Consider the following 18,366-nt stretch of genomic DNA (forward strand, 5'->3'; position numbering starts at 1 on the left):
GCGTAGGGCCGCATCAAATCGCGTATACACACGCACGCACGCACACACACACACGCACACGCACACACACACGTATACACACGTACGCACGCGCACACACACACACAGAGAGAGAGAGAGAGAGAGAGACAGACATACAGACACAGACACAGACTCATACACTTACCAACACAATATATTTATGCATGTATACATCGCATCGCACACTTACTTGCAACCTCAACCATTACACTCATATGTGCAAACTCACACAAAATAACAAATCTGCTAAATAAACACACTTACACACATGCACACACTCGGTCATCCAAAGATGTACACTTATAATATGGTACACTTAGATATTTTTTCTTAAAACATCACCCACGCTCATGAATCATGAATGTACATACATGTTACTTACCTACCTACATGTAACTTATTTTCCACTAAAGCACTCATGACTATGCACCACCCATCTGAATTTTACAGTCAGAACCACATCACTGCACGCGAATTCACTAGATTTACATGAGTGCCACCTGTGTTTTAGTCACAGGAAGCACGTCCATCATATATGCCACAGTCATTCACTCATCTTGCTGTTCCAGATACGTACCTTTCAGCATCACATCCAAATAACCACAGTACTTGTCACAGCTTCCCGCCATTCGTCCAACAGTCCGACCTGACACAGTGGTCACTGATCGCACATACGTCAAGTTGCAAGCACGTATGGAATAAACAGTTACAATAGATAAGACATGTAACGCTAGTTCACCTTTATTTGCGGGGTAACCGATATCCGTTGTTTTAAGAACAGGTTATTTAGGGATATCAAGTTGACGGACGGTGCAATATTTTGAAAATATTGTAATTTGGAACCACCGTCCATTGACTTGATATTGCAAAATGTCATGTTTAAAGAGAACAACGGGAATAGGTCACCCCGCGGATAAATGTGAACTAGCGTTAACTGTTCTTCCTTCACTTCTTAGTGGAGTCTTCATGCATGTTCACTCGCACGTACATTAAAATACTATATACATTGGTTACATGCACGTATTGAAAAACAGTTACACCTCTGAAATATATAAGATATATAACTGTCATTCCTCCATATTTTAGTGGACCTCTTATGCATGTTCACTCGCACTTACATTAAGATACTGTATACATTGCATTTTCAATGCCTTCGCACACGGATTCGAGAATTCTTGCACACTATTACAAGCAAACCTTTTTCATGCATGTCAAATCCAAGACAAACGTTTTTCTCAACATTTGAGGTTCACCACAATCTATATATTAAACTACATTCTCCTGTTGTAGTGTAGTATTCTGTTGCACGCATTAATTGTATTCTATGCTGTATTTCTGTACATGTTACCCAAGATTTGCTCCTGGTCTTTCATGCTTTCTGTAGTAACAAAAGTAGAATCAGTGTTGAAATTGTTCATTTTATAACATTTCGTTGTGGTTTGGGAAAAGTCACAGGTTGTGATAGATGTCTCCAACCGCCGACCCAGTTTGTCTGACTTCTATGTGTTCCTGATACTTTCCTTGGCCCGTTCACTTTGGAGGAGAATAACCTGTCCAGATCGTCTAACACAACGAGCTGGTAAGTGATGCCATACATATATCTAATCAAGGACACTATGTAGTAAAGCTATGTGCCTGACTTAATGTACGTGCCGTTACCTGTCCTTAGTGAATCTTCTTTCAAGTTTACGGTATTTTAGAATTAGTTCAGTGTCTATGTGGAGTATAGTTGGGTTTTTTCTAATCAGAGTCGTAGTCTGTAAAGATTTGTTTTTCGTTTGAAACTTTGTTTGTTCATGAGAATCTCGAATCTGTAGCCCGCAGGCAGCTTTTCATTGCGATTATGAGGGAGGGAATAAAGACCTGATAAAAAAAACTAACTTTATATGACCATTCTACTAAATGACTTTTATCACTAACAAAACTGTACTCCCATATATTGGGACAGTTAAATCAAAGTGGACACAATTTTTTTTTTTCATAACTCAGAATATCCATTCCATAAGCTCAAAAGAATAGAAAATTTGCACCTTTCGACCTTCCCACCGATAAACGACTAACAAATGTTTAATGACGCGTACAGGGTCGAGTTGCTGTCCTTCTCACGTGGGACCTCCACGTCAACTAAGAGTGCCTCAAACGCAAAAGAAACCGGTTTGGTCTGGCTACACTAACAACTGTTACCAGTAACCTTTGCTGAACCCAAACGCAGTTCAAATCTACAGTTTGTTGCCCGTCGTTCCTACTATGACAACGTTTTAGTCTTATTCAAATGTTGTTGATGAAAAAATGGAAGATGTTTTTGAGTGATTTTTAGTTGAATTTGACAAAACAAACTTTAAGGTAGCTTACGCCCCGGGCAACTGTTGCCAATGAAGGTCATTGAGCCACTGTACAGTTCTTAGCTTTAGATTTTCCGTCTTTCCTCTGATTATGACGTTTCTAAGTCTTTAGGAAACGTCGTTGATAAAGATATGTAACATGTTTGAAACTAACAATGAGATGACTTGTAGAGACTTGTAGAATCAAATTCTACAAAACAAACTTAAGGTAATTTATGCCCCGGGCATCTTCCACTCAGGGCGTTGGCATCTAATAAGGTAATTGAAGCAGAAACAAAAAACATGTTCGGAATCATAACAAGATGCTACTTCTAATCATCACACTGTCGTACAATCCCCGATAAAGTTTTGGATCCATGGTAAACAGTAATTGAGTGATCTGATGTTAGCGGTTCTTTTTTGTCTACACAGGACCTCGTCCTTGGTTTGGCATCTCAGTAAATTCTGTCTGGCCGTGCATTTCGCAACAAGCTCTGTTCCATACCAACGGTTGGTCCTCTACAAATCACGCCTCGTATAAAGGTAATTGTCTCACATTTGCCTTCCAATGATTAAGGAATAGAGACGTGTATTCCGATTGAACAAACATCCCTGCTGGTTTTCATTACTAGTATGTAATTCTCATTGTTATTGTTTAATGCACTTTCGTAGAGTCCAGCAAAAACAAGAAGACTGGCTTTCAGTAAGAAATGTAATTATGGGATATCAGTGATTTTTTTATTCTAAGATTTGATATTTTCTACGTACTTTGTCGGCTGTTAAGACAAATGAACTTAGAAAATCGATGCACATTAAACTTTGAATATTTTGTACTTTTCGTAGGACAGGGTGACCTCTGAAACAAGATGGCGGAGTCCGGAGATGATTTCCAATGATCCTTCGCGGGCGAACACGATTTTGCCAGATGCTACCAGAAGGTGATTCCCTCTTCTCTTTGGACCATGTTGTTATCTCTTAATGAACATTAAGATCGCTCACAAGAATTGTGTTACAAGAGTTAAGTAGAATTCAATGAGAAAATAGTTTATGTGTGGCACCAGATAAAAACAGTAATAAATCTGATTTTGATCTCGTTTTCATAAATTGTCTTCTAAGGAGGTGGGGGATGTTGTAGCATCCAAAAATTCCATAAATCCACAAACCTGACATCATAAAGATATGATAATGGTCTAAAAAGATAACCACGTCTCCATAATTTACAGAAGACACGACAGACAAGCCAGGAACCGGCAGGGTTGGCAGTAACATCATATTTGAAGAGGACAGCGACCGGTCCAGCTTAGAGTAAAATGGGGATAGCGTCATTTGTAGTCCTACACGAAATCTAATCTAGAGGCACGTGTGCATTATTTGTAAAACATTCATAAAATTCGTAAAGCATTCATGACGCACATGCAAAACGTTCGTAAAGCATCATTCTATAAAATAAAATAAAAAATAAAAACTTTATGCAAGCTGTAAGGAGTGCTTAAAGAATGGATTTCGTGCAGTGTAGGATATGGCCCACAACATGTGTTCCATAATTGTATTTCATAATTGTATTGTTGTTTTGCATGTTTGTTAAACCTTTTTCTTTCCCCATGTTGTCCTTCTGGCGTAAACACAGGTGACCAGCTCATCGACACTCAAAACTGCACCCTAAAGTCATGACTATTTCATACATGCATATATCATATATAATTGCATGCTAAACATGTCACCCTATCACATGTACAGGCGCTGGAGCAGCCACACGGGACACAAGAAACACACAGCACAAAAAACAGCAACAGACAAACAACGACTACAGTATTGCCTGTCAAGAGACCCTACCACGTTCATTACAGGACACCTAGCGACCATAAAACCGCCTGCACACGATCCAACTGGAAACCAAGACACGTAAACAATTCCACCAAACAACGACTTCTGTCAAAAAACAAGCCTGTCTGACATATGGACTAGTACAACTACCTGTGCAACACCGCCAAAAACTGTCACTGGCTATAGCTTAGTACCTAGAACAGTGCTTATATTGCGGATATGACAGAACTGTAGATGCTCTGTGCTTGAAAAAAAAAACGCCACGCCACCTCTCGACTACAAGAATCGCTACAGCCACCGCACCTTTACAGACAATGCAAAACAATTGACTATCAAAGTACGAAGACTGTCAAAGACTAAGAGAACTTGTCATCATGACGGCATACAACCGATCCATAATAACGATCAACACAATGATAAACAAGGACGTCCATTGATATAGATTTAAAAGCAATACAAAACCATTTTCACCAAGAAAACGAGATTCAGATGAAAATTTTAAAGGTGGTCGATACAATGCCTTTTTAAGATTGGCGTTTGAAGGATCTAACTAAATCGCCACTATCTCTTCTTATATCAACACTATAGCTAATGCCTATAGGAAATAATTCTTTCACTGTCCGAATAAAATCAATGAACAAGGGATCCCTTACCTTTCATGAAATCACGTGAGGATTTCTGTGTGTGTGTGTGTTTGCATGTGTATGTGTTTGTGCATATATGTTTTTTTTTTGTGTGTGTGTGTGTGTGTGTATGTTTACCTGTGTGTGTGTTTGTATGTCTTTGTGTGCGTGTGTTTGTTTATGTATGCATGTGTGTGAGTGGGTGGGTGGGTATATAAATGTTTGTGTGTGTGTGTGTGTGTGTGTGTGTGTGTATGTATGCTCTGTGTGCGTGTTTGTGTATGTGTATGTGTGTGTGTGTGTGTGAGAGAGAGAGAGAAAGAGTATATGTATGTGTGTGTCTGTGCGTGTATGTGTTAGTGTGTGTGTCAGTGTGTGTGTGTGTATGGGTGTGTGTGTGTGTGTGTTTGATAGGCGTTTGGTAGAGTAAGTCAGTGAGTACCTGAACTTGTATGTTGGTCAGTTAGAAGATGACAGCCAGTAGCCCTTCGGTGCAAAAGAACAGCCACTAGCATCAGCTCCTGCGCTTGTCACAGGTCAACATCTTACCCACATCACCTCGCCCGCAGAAACACTCGACCCAGGGCCACCCTTCCATCTAACTAACACCACAACAGCTTCATCCGCACGAACAAATATCACCATAACCCATCGAGTAAAATCACTTGTGTATTAACTAACCAAATCTTTTTTTTTTAATTGATGACATCGTTAAATGCTCTCTTTGAATCTTCAAATCAAGAACTGTCTTTGTAAAGAATGTTATGTTACCACCGGCGTTGGTGTGTAGATTCTTTTGAGTTTTGTTGCTTTGCGTTAAATCTTTTCATTTGAATCTTATTTACAAACAAGCTTGGGTCTTGACTCAATTTTCGCCCCCTAGCTCCCTTCTTTCAAATCATAGTAACTGTTGTATTATTATTCAAAGCTTCTTGAAAAAATGTAAATCGAGTTTGTGTTAATATTAAAATTAGGCACCAGCTAAAAACGGTACAAGGAATGAGAAGATTTTGACGACCAAGGTAGCCTATATAAAAAAAACAACTTTTATTTTCTATTTTTCAAATAGTTTGCAAGAATTTGTGTCCTGTTACATTATGCAAATGATGTGGCTGGATTTGGACGCTTGCGCTTTTTGTGTGATTTTCCTAGTATCATCACCCATGTAACCGAGGACAGTTATTAATGTCCAATCTCCAAGCAGATGTTATGGTGGAAAATTATAAAGTTCTTTCTTTGCCCATCTGGTGTCCTTGACAGGTTTTGCATAACGCACATAAGGGACTAAATGTTACAGTCGTTTTGGTTGCTTCAAGGTGGGCCGACTACTATTTCTATTTGACCTACTGTATGTGACCTCAATGTGACACTGACTGCGCTTGGTACGACCAATGAACTGATTTTTTTTAACCTCACACCGGGACGGAACTCCTCTCTTTACGTGTGTGGTGGCTTCTTTAAAAGTGTACTCGATGTCTGGCTCTCCTCAGACACGGAACCTCTAATCTCCAAGCAGATCCTACGGTACCATAAGATAGTAAAAAAAGCTGACAAAGGAGTGCAGCCGTCCCATTGGCAACTGAAGGATTCTTGGATACTATCTTATGCTACCGTAGAATCTGCTTGGAGGTTACTTAACTTGACCTATCTAAGGGATTTCCCGAGAATAGGCGTGAAAAGGATTTGATTTTAGAACCTTTAGATCGTGCATCTTCCACCAAGTATCTGCTTGAAGGTAACCCACCCCATGATATACAGCCATGTGTTTCCTATATACCCAGTAGTGTGATATTTTCCTCGCTCACACATAGCCACATATGTAACATATTCCCACGCATGGCTCAGAGCCCCCGTTGTCTTACTCTCCAAGTAGTGGTTAGGCTCCGGCTGTGTTTTAACTTTTTGTTAGTTGTTTTTATCAGGCCTATTTTGTGTTGTATCTTGTAATGTCAAAACATAACAATTTAATTTTTTGCCCGGGAGGACCTTTCATCAATGGAATCAAATAGTTTTGCCCCGCCCCGAGGTCAATGCCGGCAGAGGTATTGATGTTTTGACACAGCAAGATACAATACAAAATAGAAAGCCTGATACAAACGACTAAAAAAACGTTTAAAAAAACAGCCGGAACCTAACATCTGCTTGGAGAGTACCATTGTCTCGCACACGGTAAACGCACCTACAATGTCGCCAATCCAAAAACTGTTCCCAGTAGGTTACACCCCACCCCCACCCCACCACAAAACTAGAGAATCACACAGAGAGCGCAAACCGCAACGATGTAAAAAAAAATCACCTTACCTATCCTCTAACAATTGGCCATTTTGGATTCGCATGGGTTGAAAAACAAATATTGAACAGGCCATGTTCAATGCCATTGAGTAAGGCTTGTGGCCTGTAAACTTTACAATAATAAGCATGAATAAAAATAGGAAATGTAAGAAATGAAAATCCTAGATCCAATATAGTCGTAAAATACACTCATTTCTTTCTTCGGCAAAGACTTAAAAGAATCTCGAAAGATAGAAAGTTATTCTCAAAGTCTTCAGGGGTTATGTTCACAAACCCGCGCTGGTAAAAACATAGCATTCTACTTTATTTATTTGAATGTGAACCTCAATTCATTTTTATCCTTGCATCATTTTTGTTTGTTTTTGTCTGTATCATCAGTTTATGTTTATTGTTGATTTTGATATCATCACTGTTTATGTTTCAGGATGTGTTGAATTGTACTATTCGCTTCTGTTCATCTTATGATTTTCATGCTAACAGTACGCAAAAAGCCTGTTCCTTCATATTACCTTTTCTACCCAGTCCTATGCATGACTCATTGCAATTTTCCTTGCCAAAGCTCTTATTTAAATTCCTCTGTTATCGAACTTTAGAAAACATAACAGTTTAAAACTTCCCTTCTAGAGTTCACTTCTTTTAACGTTTAATAAATGTCAATCTGACACAAAAGCTCATACAAAATGCTGTCTAATCTGCATGCCGTCTAATTTCTAACTACAAGACTAACACGACTAACTAATGTTTAAGGTAACTTAACCTTTGAGGTTCAAGCGAGTAATATAAATGAACAAAGCTATTTGTCAGTAAAAGTACGTTTTGAAGGTGTGTGATTGTCAATAATAAGTATATTAGATCTTAATGATGTCTAAACTCTTACTAGTTGTTTGATATTCTCTTACAACTTCAAATGAGCCAGGATATATACCTGTTTACACCAGCAGGACTGTGTACTGTTCACAACAATGTTATTCGTGCCAATTTCAATTTGATATTGTCATTGTTCTTTTCAAACTACTCGCGGAAATTATGAACATTGATAAATACAATTTCTTGATAGTTTTTGCGAAATTCCATGGCTCAGAAGTGCTACGTATTTCATTTTGTTGTTTTACAAAAGGTACCTGTCTGGATTATCCAACATTATATACATACCCTTTTTCTAAGTTCACAGTCAGAGTTTTGCAAACAGTATAATGATTGTTCTTGAGCTACAGCTCGCAATTAAATGAAGTAATGTTTTAAACGTCCAAATGTCATTGCGCTACACTTCCTTCTTGAAAAAAAAAACACATTTGCAAGGGCTATTTAGTAACTCTGGGGTATGCATAATTTAAGTTGCTAACAGCATGCATATACCGAAGTCTTCTATGGTCCTCGGTGTCGTAAACAGACATATATCCAAGTTGAGGCTGTAAGAGGATATCCATTGTTTTGCCTTTTAGATATTTTCGTGTTGTAAGTTACTAGTTTAGTATGTTAAAAGTCTTTCAACTTTGGTCACTGTGAATTTGAAAAAAAAATCGAGTCTTAATGAATATAAGAAAACAAATTTCATCAAAGTGGAGTTTAGGGCTTAACGTTGATGAGATTTCTTTTTGAATCATGTCAAATTTGAAGTGACCATCGTTGTCTGGTTACCTTGATAGACTATTGTGATTAAAGTTATTGTAGTATATGAGTCAAGAATGTTATTGTATCTATAGTCAAACTAGAATAGCTACAAGAAAATGTCATTTCAAAAGTTGCGACTAAAATTGTTATATTTGTCAACAAAGAACTAAATATTGGATCATGATTTACTGTCTTGTGTTTTAAGTTTAATTATTGTGACAGTATTGTGTGGATATCTTTGCATATTTAGTAATGATACACGAGGTAGAGAAACATTGTGTCTATAGTCAAGTTAGAAATGCAAGGTTGTTCTTAAAGCCATCAATATTGCACGTTCCTGCAAAGAGGGCTAAATGCACTTAAGATCACACATGGTCTCTGACAGTAGCATATTAGAACCTGAAATGCTCGAATGATGTATGCTAATATGTACCAGACCTGTATCTTTGTGTATCAAATACTATTAGCTATCGTTAATCTATATGCCTAATAACAATATGTAACTTAATTAAATCCAAATCACTGGACAAATGTTTGTGAATTTGAAACGTTTTAAATGCCTTCAGAATTTATCATGTCAATGAATTATGTATTAGTAATTCAAATTTTGTCAACAGTCTTTTTTATATCACTGATGAAGAATGCTAGATGACATTCGAAACTTGTTCCTGTGTGATACGTATGCGTAGATAAGTAGGCTGATGGAATCGCAGTCTTGCCACAGTGAATTATTAGGAATTTATATAAAAAAAAGAGATTTATCATCCTATATTTTGCTTGTTTGTTTGTTTGTTTGTTTGAATCTTTGTTTATTCATGAAAGCTCAAATTAGATTACTGAGTGGTGTTATTATTGATGCACTTTTTGTGCCCAAAGTTGCTTTTTCATCTTTAAGCGTTGCTTTATTCATGTACACGCACCTTATAAAACCAACCTAATGACAATATATGGTTCCTGGGTGAACAAGTAAATACAAAAGGATTCCAGTAATACTTAAAAACGAACTTCAATAAAGCTGCTGTCCTTGCTTGACACATAACAGGAGGGGTGCCACCATATTTGTCAACAATGACTTCATTACTTATCGGATAAGTAAACAACCACAAACATGAAACTGGAATTCGAAGACAATGAAGGTTCATCTCTTAACCCTATGCACGGACATGCAGAGATCATGAAGTCATTGTTGACAAACATTGAGTTGGAGGAAATTCAAAATGAAAAAAAATCTTGGGCAATCGTGATAGAATCTTTAAGGACAAAAATATAGTATTCAGCCGGCAGATGCTTGTGAAGAACATGGTTGACGACAAGATAACAATCACCAAACTCCTTGCCCAAAAATGCGAGGTGTTCTTGGTGTCGAGTATCTTTGAAACTGTTGTCCAAACAGTCGAGCAAGGCAAAGTCCACATTCACTTCGCTCCATGTCCAAAAATGCGACGTGCTTTGGTAGTCCAGTATCTTCTATATACAGTCAGGCTTTTGTATTCTATTGAGGCAAACTACAGGTGAACATCACATTGGTAACAAGCATGTCTATGAAAACATTTGCCCTTTCTTACTTGTCAGTTCTGTATCTTGTTTTGTCTGTCTGTCTTTTGTCTGTCTGTTTTTACGGTCTCTTTGAAGCTTGGTAAAAACAACATGACCACTACTATGGCCAAGTTGTCGCCTTTGTAGAATACATGGTCTATATGCAGCTCGCAGCCGTCAAAATTCCGTGTATACCGATTGACATCCAAAGCACGAGGAAGTACATACAGCGTGTTATTGTTTTTCTGAAAAGATCACATGGATTTAATTTTATGTCATTTATGGATGACATCCGCGAGCGCATTGATTTTCGCCTGTTCTCCAGAAAGAAAAAAACAGCCACATGTCGCCCTGGTAACCCTGGATTTTATGCTTGCCAGAGAATCTGCTCTCCAGGGTAAGGTGGCACATGGCCAGTGCCATTGCTCCCCTCTTTAAACAATAATTGCAATAAAGACATGATTGAAATGTCGTCGATTGTGTCTTATCACAGTCTTTCTGGAGGTGAACATCGGAAAAAAAACAAGCCTTGGACCGAACGGTTAGTCCTGTGGTTTAGCAGCATGTTTTTTTTTTTTACTGGATTTTTCTTTTTTCGCCCTCGCGCATAAGTTTTGGGGTCTCCAGAGGACGTCATCTATAAGATTAAATCATTGTGCCCAAGCGAATGTTAAAACACGAAGCTATGTGATACTTTGTCCGACGCCTCGTTCGGGCCAACGTACCTAGAAGTAAGGAGGGTGCTGATTGGATAATGTTAGGTCAGGAGGGTAGCAAACTAACCAAACATTTTTGTATGATGCTCATCGATTGGTTAAACTTGAATATCACGGAGGGTAAAAGCTCGAGTTTGGCCAACGCCCAACCATTCTCACGGGGGCACCAACACAACTTGCACGGTGCAAAGTAAGTCTTTTTCGGCATGCTGTATTTACTCTTGTCCTGTTCCACATAAGTTCGTTTCATTTTCAAATGTGTCTAAGAAATTACCTCTAAGTCTGCAAATCACTATTGTGTTGTTTTACGTACGGCTGGTCTTTCATTGAAAATCAAAGTTACAAGACTTCGTTCAATGATTATTTACGTAGCCACAATTCGGAAATCGATCTCGTTTATAACTACTAAATTAATGTTAGGTTAGCATTGTGTGCTTTTTTCTGTGGCAAATATTATGGCTGATTATGCGGGTAGGTCTCAAAAAAGACAGGTGGGAAACAACAGTGTTAAATCTAGCTAAGCGTCTGGGAATCGGTGAAGGGGAACGGCACAAAGTGGAAGACATGGCCATAGTTTTCGTCTGTTTGAACGAACTTGTATCCAACATATTCTTCTATCCCAGAAGCGCATCAGGAATATCCAGACCACGCACGTAGCAAGCAAAAGAACGCACGCTCTGGATATCGCTCCGATTTTATAGCGCGCCTGGGATAGGTCCCAGAGAGCAGGGCGATTCAACGTACCCTTTACCAACTCGGCCCAGTCAACTCGGTTCAACACTCCACTCCACTCTGATTATCAACACCCTTGCCATCTCGGCTTATTACTCTGCTCAACGCTATTAGGATTAGGGTTTGATTTAATTTCTTTGTTGGGGATGATGTTTACCATGGTGTTGGGCAAAAACTTGCATCACAGACAAGTCATTGTGCGTATTTTTCTAGACATAACTTCCTCGACTATTGGGTTACCCAGTGACGTGTGTGTAGTCTACTGAGAAGATTCTTGAGCAAGGGTCACAGCAAAGTGACTTTGGTTCAAATAGCTGTGAGCATTCTTTGTTACCACCGCGACAAAAGTATTGTATGACTCTATGAGGTATTATTTTCAGTGTGCCGATCTGTCTGTGTTTCATAATATCTTTCTTTAGCATAAATTAAGTGACTCTGAATAGCTTGCGATGACATGTACGTAGGAATCGCTTACGTTTGAATTAAGACGGATTTCCTTGGCGGAACATCCTATTTTTGCATCTTTTGTCCTGTACATGTTGTGGCGTTGTGTTTATGATGGCAATCAGCTCTAAAAGGAAGAAGTAGTTTGTCCCATTATCATCTTGTTAGTATAATACCTTCTTGTTTAACTGAGTAAAAGGACCACAAAATTTCATCACTTTGGGCACAAAGGTTGCTTAGACAGAGATGTCCGCAATGAACACAAATTGGACAACTTTACGTGGCTACTGAGGAAATTTATCATATCAGTATTACTTAATGCGCCTTCTGTCATGCTAATAGGGCTAATTTGGGGTGACAGGTGTCCTTTCGACCTAAGGAAGAAGTGGTTAAGTCATGAGCCTTTTGTCATTTTGACTTTAACATCCCTAACACACAGAGAGACAATCTCACAAACTCACACACAGACACCGACTCACACATAAATCACACATCGACGTATAGATAATCTATATGGTATGTGTACGGTTTGTCTAGATTTCTAGACACCAATTTTGAGGTAACTCAAACGCATCCAAAAGCAATTCATTACTTGTCAAACTGACCGCACCGGAACGTGCCTATGAAAGCGCCCTATTGATGGCTTCAGTGTAATTGCACCTGCCGTTGTGGGAAAACTTTGCCCGAGGCTTTTCTGTTCGTCGCGGTCTTGGAATCTGTCAGTACTTCTCCATAAATCACAGTCATCCAATTTTGTCACATTTTCACCCCAAACAAACAATGTATATGTGGGCTACCACTCTGCTGGAATTCGGTCTTCGTGACAATCTCTCATCTAGTTACGATGGAAATGGAATGGCTGTTTAGAATGTTTAGAAAACAACTTGACTCGGTAATTGGACATGCGAGCGACAGTGACGGAATAAGTCGTCAAAATGTCACAGCGCTCTTCCCAAGACAACTTACTTATTGAGTCTGTACCACGATCTAGTCAAATTTCCTCCAACAGTTCTGTCTATCGAAAGTCTACTGCAGGAAACGTTACGAATCACGTTCGAATGCCAAGCTGTTTAATCGTTGCATGCAGGTCTTTCCCTATGTTTGGGAAGATTAGAAATCGTTTTTCGTAAATGCAGTCACACATTCGCATCTATATGTCTCTTTTAAGACGGTGGCTGTGTATTCACTTTCAAATACAATGCCCATCAGTAACATCTTGATATTGTTGTTCGTTACAGGTTTGAGGTCTTCTGTTCAACAGAGAACAACTCCAAACCACCATGGATTTCAAGGTAATCAGGGAATCTTTGTTTCAGACTATTCATGTGGAGATATTATGGTGCAGAAATGAGATGTGTGCTACCGTAATTATTGGCAAGCAAACTTTACATGACGTCATTATCACGTGACTGTTAACCTTCTCGTTCCAGGGGTATTTCTACATCATGAGCCGGCAGACCGGCATGGTCCTTGATGTGAGAGGGAGCAACCATTCTGACAACGCACCAATCATCATCTGGCAACTGAAGTCAGAGGAAAAGGAAGAGCGCAAACGTTTGAACCAACTCTGGAAGTACAACTCGGAGGTGACGAAAACTTAACAATCCACCTCTATACATCATCTATATTCATAGCATTGAAAATGAGAAAATACATAATTTAAAACTATGATCATTGGAAGGGTAAAGCATAAAGTCATGATCGTCTGTAGTTCCTGCACAGCGACAATTGAATAAGCTCTAATAATATGGCACGGCTTTCGATTTCATTCGTATTCATAGTGCGTTACGTATAGGCTTGCTTTATATATTGTTTATTGAGATTTTCAGACACCTGGATAGCTCGATTCAGTTTTGACAAACTGATTTTCATCGCGGCTTAGGTACACATACAAGGAAATAAAAACATATTACAGAGAAAATAAATAGGTGTACACAACAGAACATATAAGTACAAATAAAATATGAAAGAAGGCAGAACAAATGCGTTTGCTTCATGTCACAAACATGTGTATGTACGTAAAGCAAACAGTACACATCTCTATGTATTACATATATATGTCGTCAGACTGGTGAACTGGAGAGTCGCATGAACGGACATCGTCTCGACGTGGCTGGAGGATATGCGCACAGCGGTGCAGAGTAAGGGATACTATTCGCATTTTGATTCTTTGGTTTTGGTTGTATACCTCGGTGGTACTTCATATCCTTCATTCACTGAAGAAACTTGTGTGGTTAAATACGAACCATCTCCAAAATCTATTCTATTTCTTGATTAACTGTTATCTTGAGCACTACATTACCTGGATGTCTAACCTTCATTGATGTTCCTTGCCTAGAAAATAGTTTGTAATGCTATATATTTCCCATTTATTTTTGTGTGCGCAGAATTGTCAACAACCCTGCGAATTACTCCCCAAGCCAGAAGTGGTACTTCAAGCCGGACGGTACCATTGAGAGCGGGCTGGGGGACATGTGGGTTCTGGACGTGAAGGGAGGCCACACCGAACCCAGGACCAGTGTGATTCTGCACCAGCGTCAGGAAGGAGGGCCCAGCATCAGCCAACAGTGGGATGTGGTGCCTTATGTGCCGATGGTAAGGGATTGCATTTTCAAAGCAGAATGTTTTGTGTGTTTGCGTGTGTGCCTGTCAGTCGTTTTTTTGTGTGTATGTATTTATAAGCTAATTGTATTACGTTTTATGCAAGTCTTAAATCTCTTTTATTGCGTCATCAGTTCGGCGAGTTCTTCTACATCAGAAGCAACTTGAACAACTGCTACCTGCAGATCATGTGTGGCAGTGAAGATAAGACCATTCCCTCTCTCTACATTGTAGATAAGGCAGATGGGAGCCCTGACCAGCTCTGGAAGTACGACAAAGAGGTAGGTAATCATCAAATGTGAGCGAAACCAGATATACAATGTGCCCCATTTACCTCATCATCAGTCTGTGCTTCTCCAGATCTTACCTGGAAGAAAGAAATGAAATCTATTTAGTTTTACTAACAACTCAAGGGACTCGACTGCCTTTCGTGTCAATATTATATCTTGTATATTCTGGATTTGCGTAAACAGGCTTATTAGTTGACTTAGGATGTTGATAGCCTAAAATATTTGGTACAGTTACTGTATCAGTTGTCAATATTCTATTTTTCTTGACTCTGATGATATGTATATATCTATATGCGTTGTGGGAAACAGATATTAGAGCCATTCACGTATCTACAAATGCGTATAGTATTATTTTCCACCTACAGACCCGCGCTATCCACACTGGGAATGCAAACGACTACGCCTTAGACGTGCCTTCGGAGGAGGGAAACCCATTTCCCAGGCAAGATTTAGATTTGGACATTCCCGCTAAGTAAAGGAACGTTAAAGAGGAACTCAACCCCAGAAGTATGTGCTGTGTTTCTACAGCGACTCAAAAACGTATTGCATCATATTCGTATGAGGGTTTGTGTATATGTGTGTGAGAGAACTCACTTGATTGTCAGTGCATGTGTGCAAGTTTCTCTGTGTATGTGATAGACCGATTGAGCGAGTAAGTAAGAGACTGGGTGAGTCTTTTTGAAGTAGTTTTCAAGGCAATGCGGCTCCTGTGATTGAGCCATCTTACAGGTTATGTCATCGTTATGTCTCATTTTCCCCTCCAGCATCGTCACCAAGCCCCCAAAACGTAGTGCCAGGCAGGCGTGGACCTTTGAGAAGGACGGGTCCATCGTGAGCGGTCTGAGCGGCCTGGGCAAAAAGATGGTTCTGAACATCAGAGGATCCGGCGGAGCGTTGAGTCCCGTCATCCTCTACGACTGGAACAGCGGGGAGAACCAGAAGTGGTACATCTCCGCCAAATAAGGCCTAGGGGGATCAGGCAATGGGGTGGTACACAGAGAAGTAATCCACCCCTCCCTCCCTACTGAGGGCCTGCAGAACCAAGCTTAATCGTTAGATGTCGCTTTGACTGCAAAAGATAATTTCCATTATTCGTTATCTAGCCAGGAAACTACATCTCGCTATTTGGCATTTTTCAACAGACCCTGGGGCTATAAACAATTCATCAAAACATAACTATGAAATTAACAGAAAGCTGCATTAAACTGTAACAAACAGAGGAGTAGACATAATATAGAACGCGGTAAATTGAAATCTAAGTAACATAACATCATTTCAAAGCTTAAAACAGTTTAGAAAGAGACATTAATGGCAAACTACATATCAATGTGAAATAAACATGAGACATTGACTCAAACCATTAGTATTTCTTCATAAAGAAAGTTTTACTTGTTATTGATTTGGCAGCTTTTACATGCGCCGGGTTGACATTTGTCTAGATCCCAAACATTACACTTATACCTAATGTATTTAGAATGGTTGGCAATGGGCAATATGGTGGCAGAAATTAAATCATATATATATATATATATATATATATATATATATATATATATATATATATATATATATATATTAAATCATATCCCAGCAAAATCTCTACAGGCCTTTCCAAAATATTTGATAAAGACTAAGTTTTTTCCCTAAGAAAAGGAAAAGTTCTCTTGTAACGTGTCTGACAGTTATAAACAGGCCTGACTTAGTGACGCCCCCTGTCCCTGTTTTAAATGCTGCGTTGTGTACAGATATACCTCGTCTCCACCACGCCCCTTGCAAACCAGTAGCACTAAAATTACTGACTGTTTTAGTAATTATACTTACCCAGAATCAATTGTGATGTTGGCTGACAGAAATGTGACTATGAAGTCATGAATGTGATTAACGGACGCATCACCAGCTCTGCACTACAGAATTCAGGGCGTTGGATGATCAGCCGGACACAAGAATTACTTAAGATAAAATTACACTCTGTATATGCGAAACGCTTGGTTCGAGAATAAAACTTTTTAAAATTTGCTCTTTCGTGTTTTTACTGCCTGTATGTGTGTGTGTGTGTGTGTGTGTGTGTGTGTGTATGTGTGTGTGTGTGTGTGTGTGTGTATGTGTGTGTGTGTGTATGTGTGTGTGTTTGTGTATGTCTGTGTTTGTGTGTGTGTGTTTGTGTGTGCGTGTGTCTGTGTTTGTGTGTGTGTGTGTGTGTGTTTTGTGTGTGTGTGTGTCTGTGTGTGTGTGTGTATGCGTGTCTCTGTGTGCGTGTGTGTGTGTGTGTGTGTGCTAGATATGTCTGGTCAGCATAAATTAGAAGGCCTGAATAGTAGTGATAGTATTTGGGAAGCTCTCTGGAAGATAAAAGTCAAGGTCAATTTTAGCATATACCTCCTGACGGCTGGCTTTGGCACTGTAGCAGAACTTTTTCTCCATCCATTCTGATTTATCCTGTCTTTTTTTAACCATCCTCACCCACTTTGAACAATACCAACGGCCTGCCTCAGCGTGTGCACTGAAAGGCGGTGAAGAAGAAGATGAACTTATTCTTGCCCATCTTTACCCATACTGATCCATTCTAAGGAATCACGTCGAAGAATCATATAGATATGCCAAATAGCAATTACTCAAGCAACTGGATGATTTTGGAATGTTTCAGATAACATGAGTTATCTTTCAACTTAAGTGACACTTATGAAAGATAACGGATTCTACCTGAAACGTCTGACTGTTTCCAAATTAATATAAATTTATATCCAGTTGCTTGGGTAATTGCTATTTGGCTTATTCTACTACCTGGATGTCTGCCCTTCATCAACGTATCATATAGATGGTTGAATTATACGCTTGATAAAAATGTGCCGAAAGGATCATCAGTGGATCACCACGTGTCGTCATGATCGCTGTAGACTTATTCATTTTTTGTTTCTTACGCACCTCTTTTTTTATTGTGTATACCACTACCACCGGACATAAACTTCTTTCTAGTGGGCTTAGTTCCTTCGAATTGTGCCCTCAAAATTGGCAGAGTGTATTAAAGTACTGAAAAGTGTCATGATATGAATGGCAACTACTTTCAAATCCTACGTTGTAAAGTAGAAAGATGTCATGTTATTAATGCCAATGCTGCTGTCTTGACATTCACATTAACTGATCTAACATTCCTTTTTAAAATGCATTAAGGTGTGTGGGTTGTATGAATGATGCTTTGGAACAAGGGCAGTTGCTTAGGTGAAGACAACATTTTACTTACAGACTACTATCTTATGGTCAAGTAATAAACACATGGACGAATTAATGTTTTGGACATTTTATTTTGTAGCAAAGGCAACTGCACATGCTTATACATACTGGATTTACGAAAAACATT

The 18,366-nt window shown here is 39.1% G+C and overlaps 1 protein-coding gene and 2 long non-coding RNA genes across 3 annotated transcripts; all 3 read left to right on the top strand.

Annotated features, from left to right (window-relative positions):
- The first annotated feature begins 467 nt into the window (after positions 1–467).
- LOC118404853 lies at positions 468–2,863 on the top strand. The gene is made up of 3 exons (XR_004829819.1): positions 468–712; positions 1,471–1,600; positions 2,775–2,863. It is a non-coding gene; the product is annotated as an uncharacterized LOC118404853 (long non-coding RNA).
- A 583-nt stretch (positions 2,864–3,446) lies between these two features.
- On the top strand, positions 3,447–4,276 carry LOC118404663. Its single transcript, XR_004829788.1, has 2 exons — positions 3,447–3,647; positions 4,080–4,276. It is a non-coding gene; the product is annotated as an uncharacterized LOC118404663 (long non-coding RNA).
- Positions 4,277–11,058: 6,782 nt separating this feature from the next.
- Positions 11,059–15,974, top strand: LOC118404384. The gene is made up of 8 exons (XM_035803454.1): positions 11,059–11,134; positions 13,359–13,412; positions 13,551–13,706; positions 14,188–14,261; positions 14,508–14,715; positions 14,856–15,002; positions 15,377–15,453; positions 15,776–15,974. Exons 2-8 carry the CDS (start codon positions 13,401–13,403, stop codon positions 15,972–15,974), a joined length of 873 nt encoding a protein of 290 aa, XP_035659347.1. The 5' UTR covers positions 11,059–11,134; positions 13,359–13,400.
- Positions 15,975–18,366: the final 2,392 nt, after the last annotated feature.

The sequence above is a fragment of the Branchiostoma floridae genome, chromosome 17 (assembly GCF_000003815.2).
Source record: "Branchiostoma floridae strain S238N-H82 chromosome 17, Bfl_VNyyK, whole genome shotgun sequence".
NCBI classification, from domain to species: domain Eukaryota; kingdom Metazoa; phylum Chordata; class Leptocardii; order Amphioxiformes; family Branchiostomatidae; genus Branchiostoma; species Branchiostoma floridae.

Coding starts and splice junctions, on each gene's coding strand:
- LOC118404384 (XM_035803454.1), top strand. Junction 13,707..14,187: donor TCTGGAAGTACAACTCGGAG/GTGACGAAAACT, acceptor ATATGTCGTCAG/ACTGGTGAACTGGAGAGTCG. Junction 14,262..14,507: donor TATGCGCACAGCGGTGCAGA/GTAAGGGATACT, acceptor TTGTGTGCGCAG/AATTGTCAACAACCCTGCGA.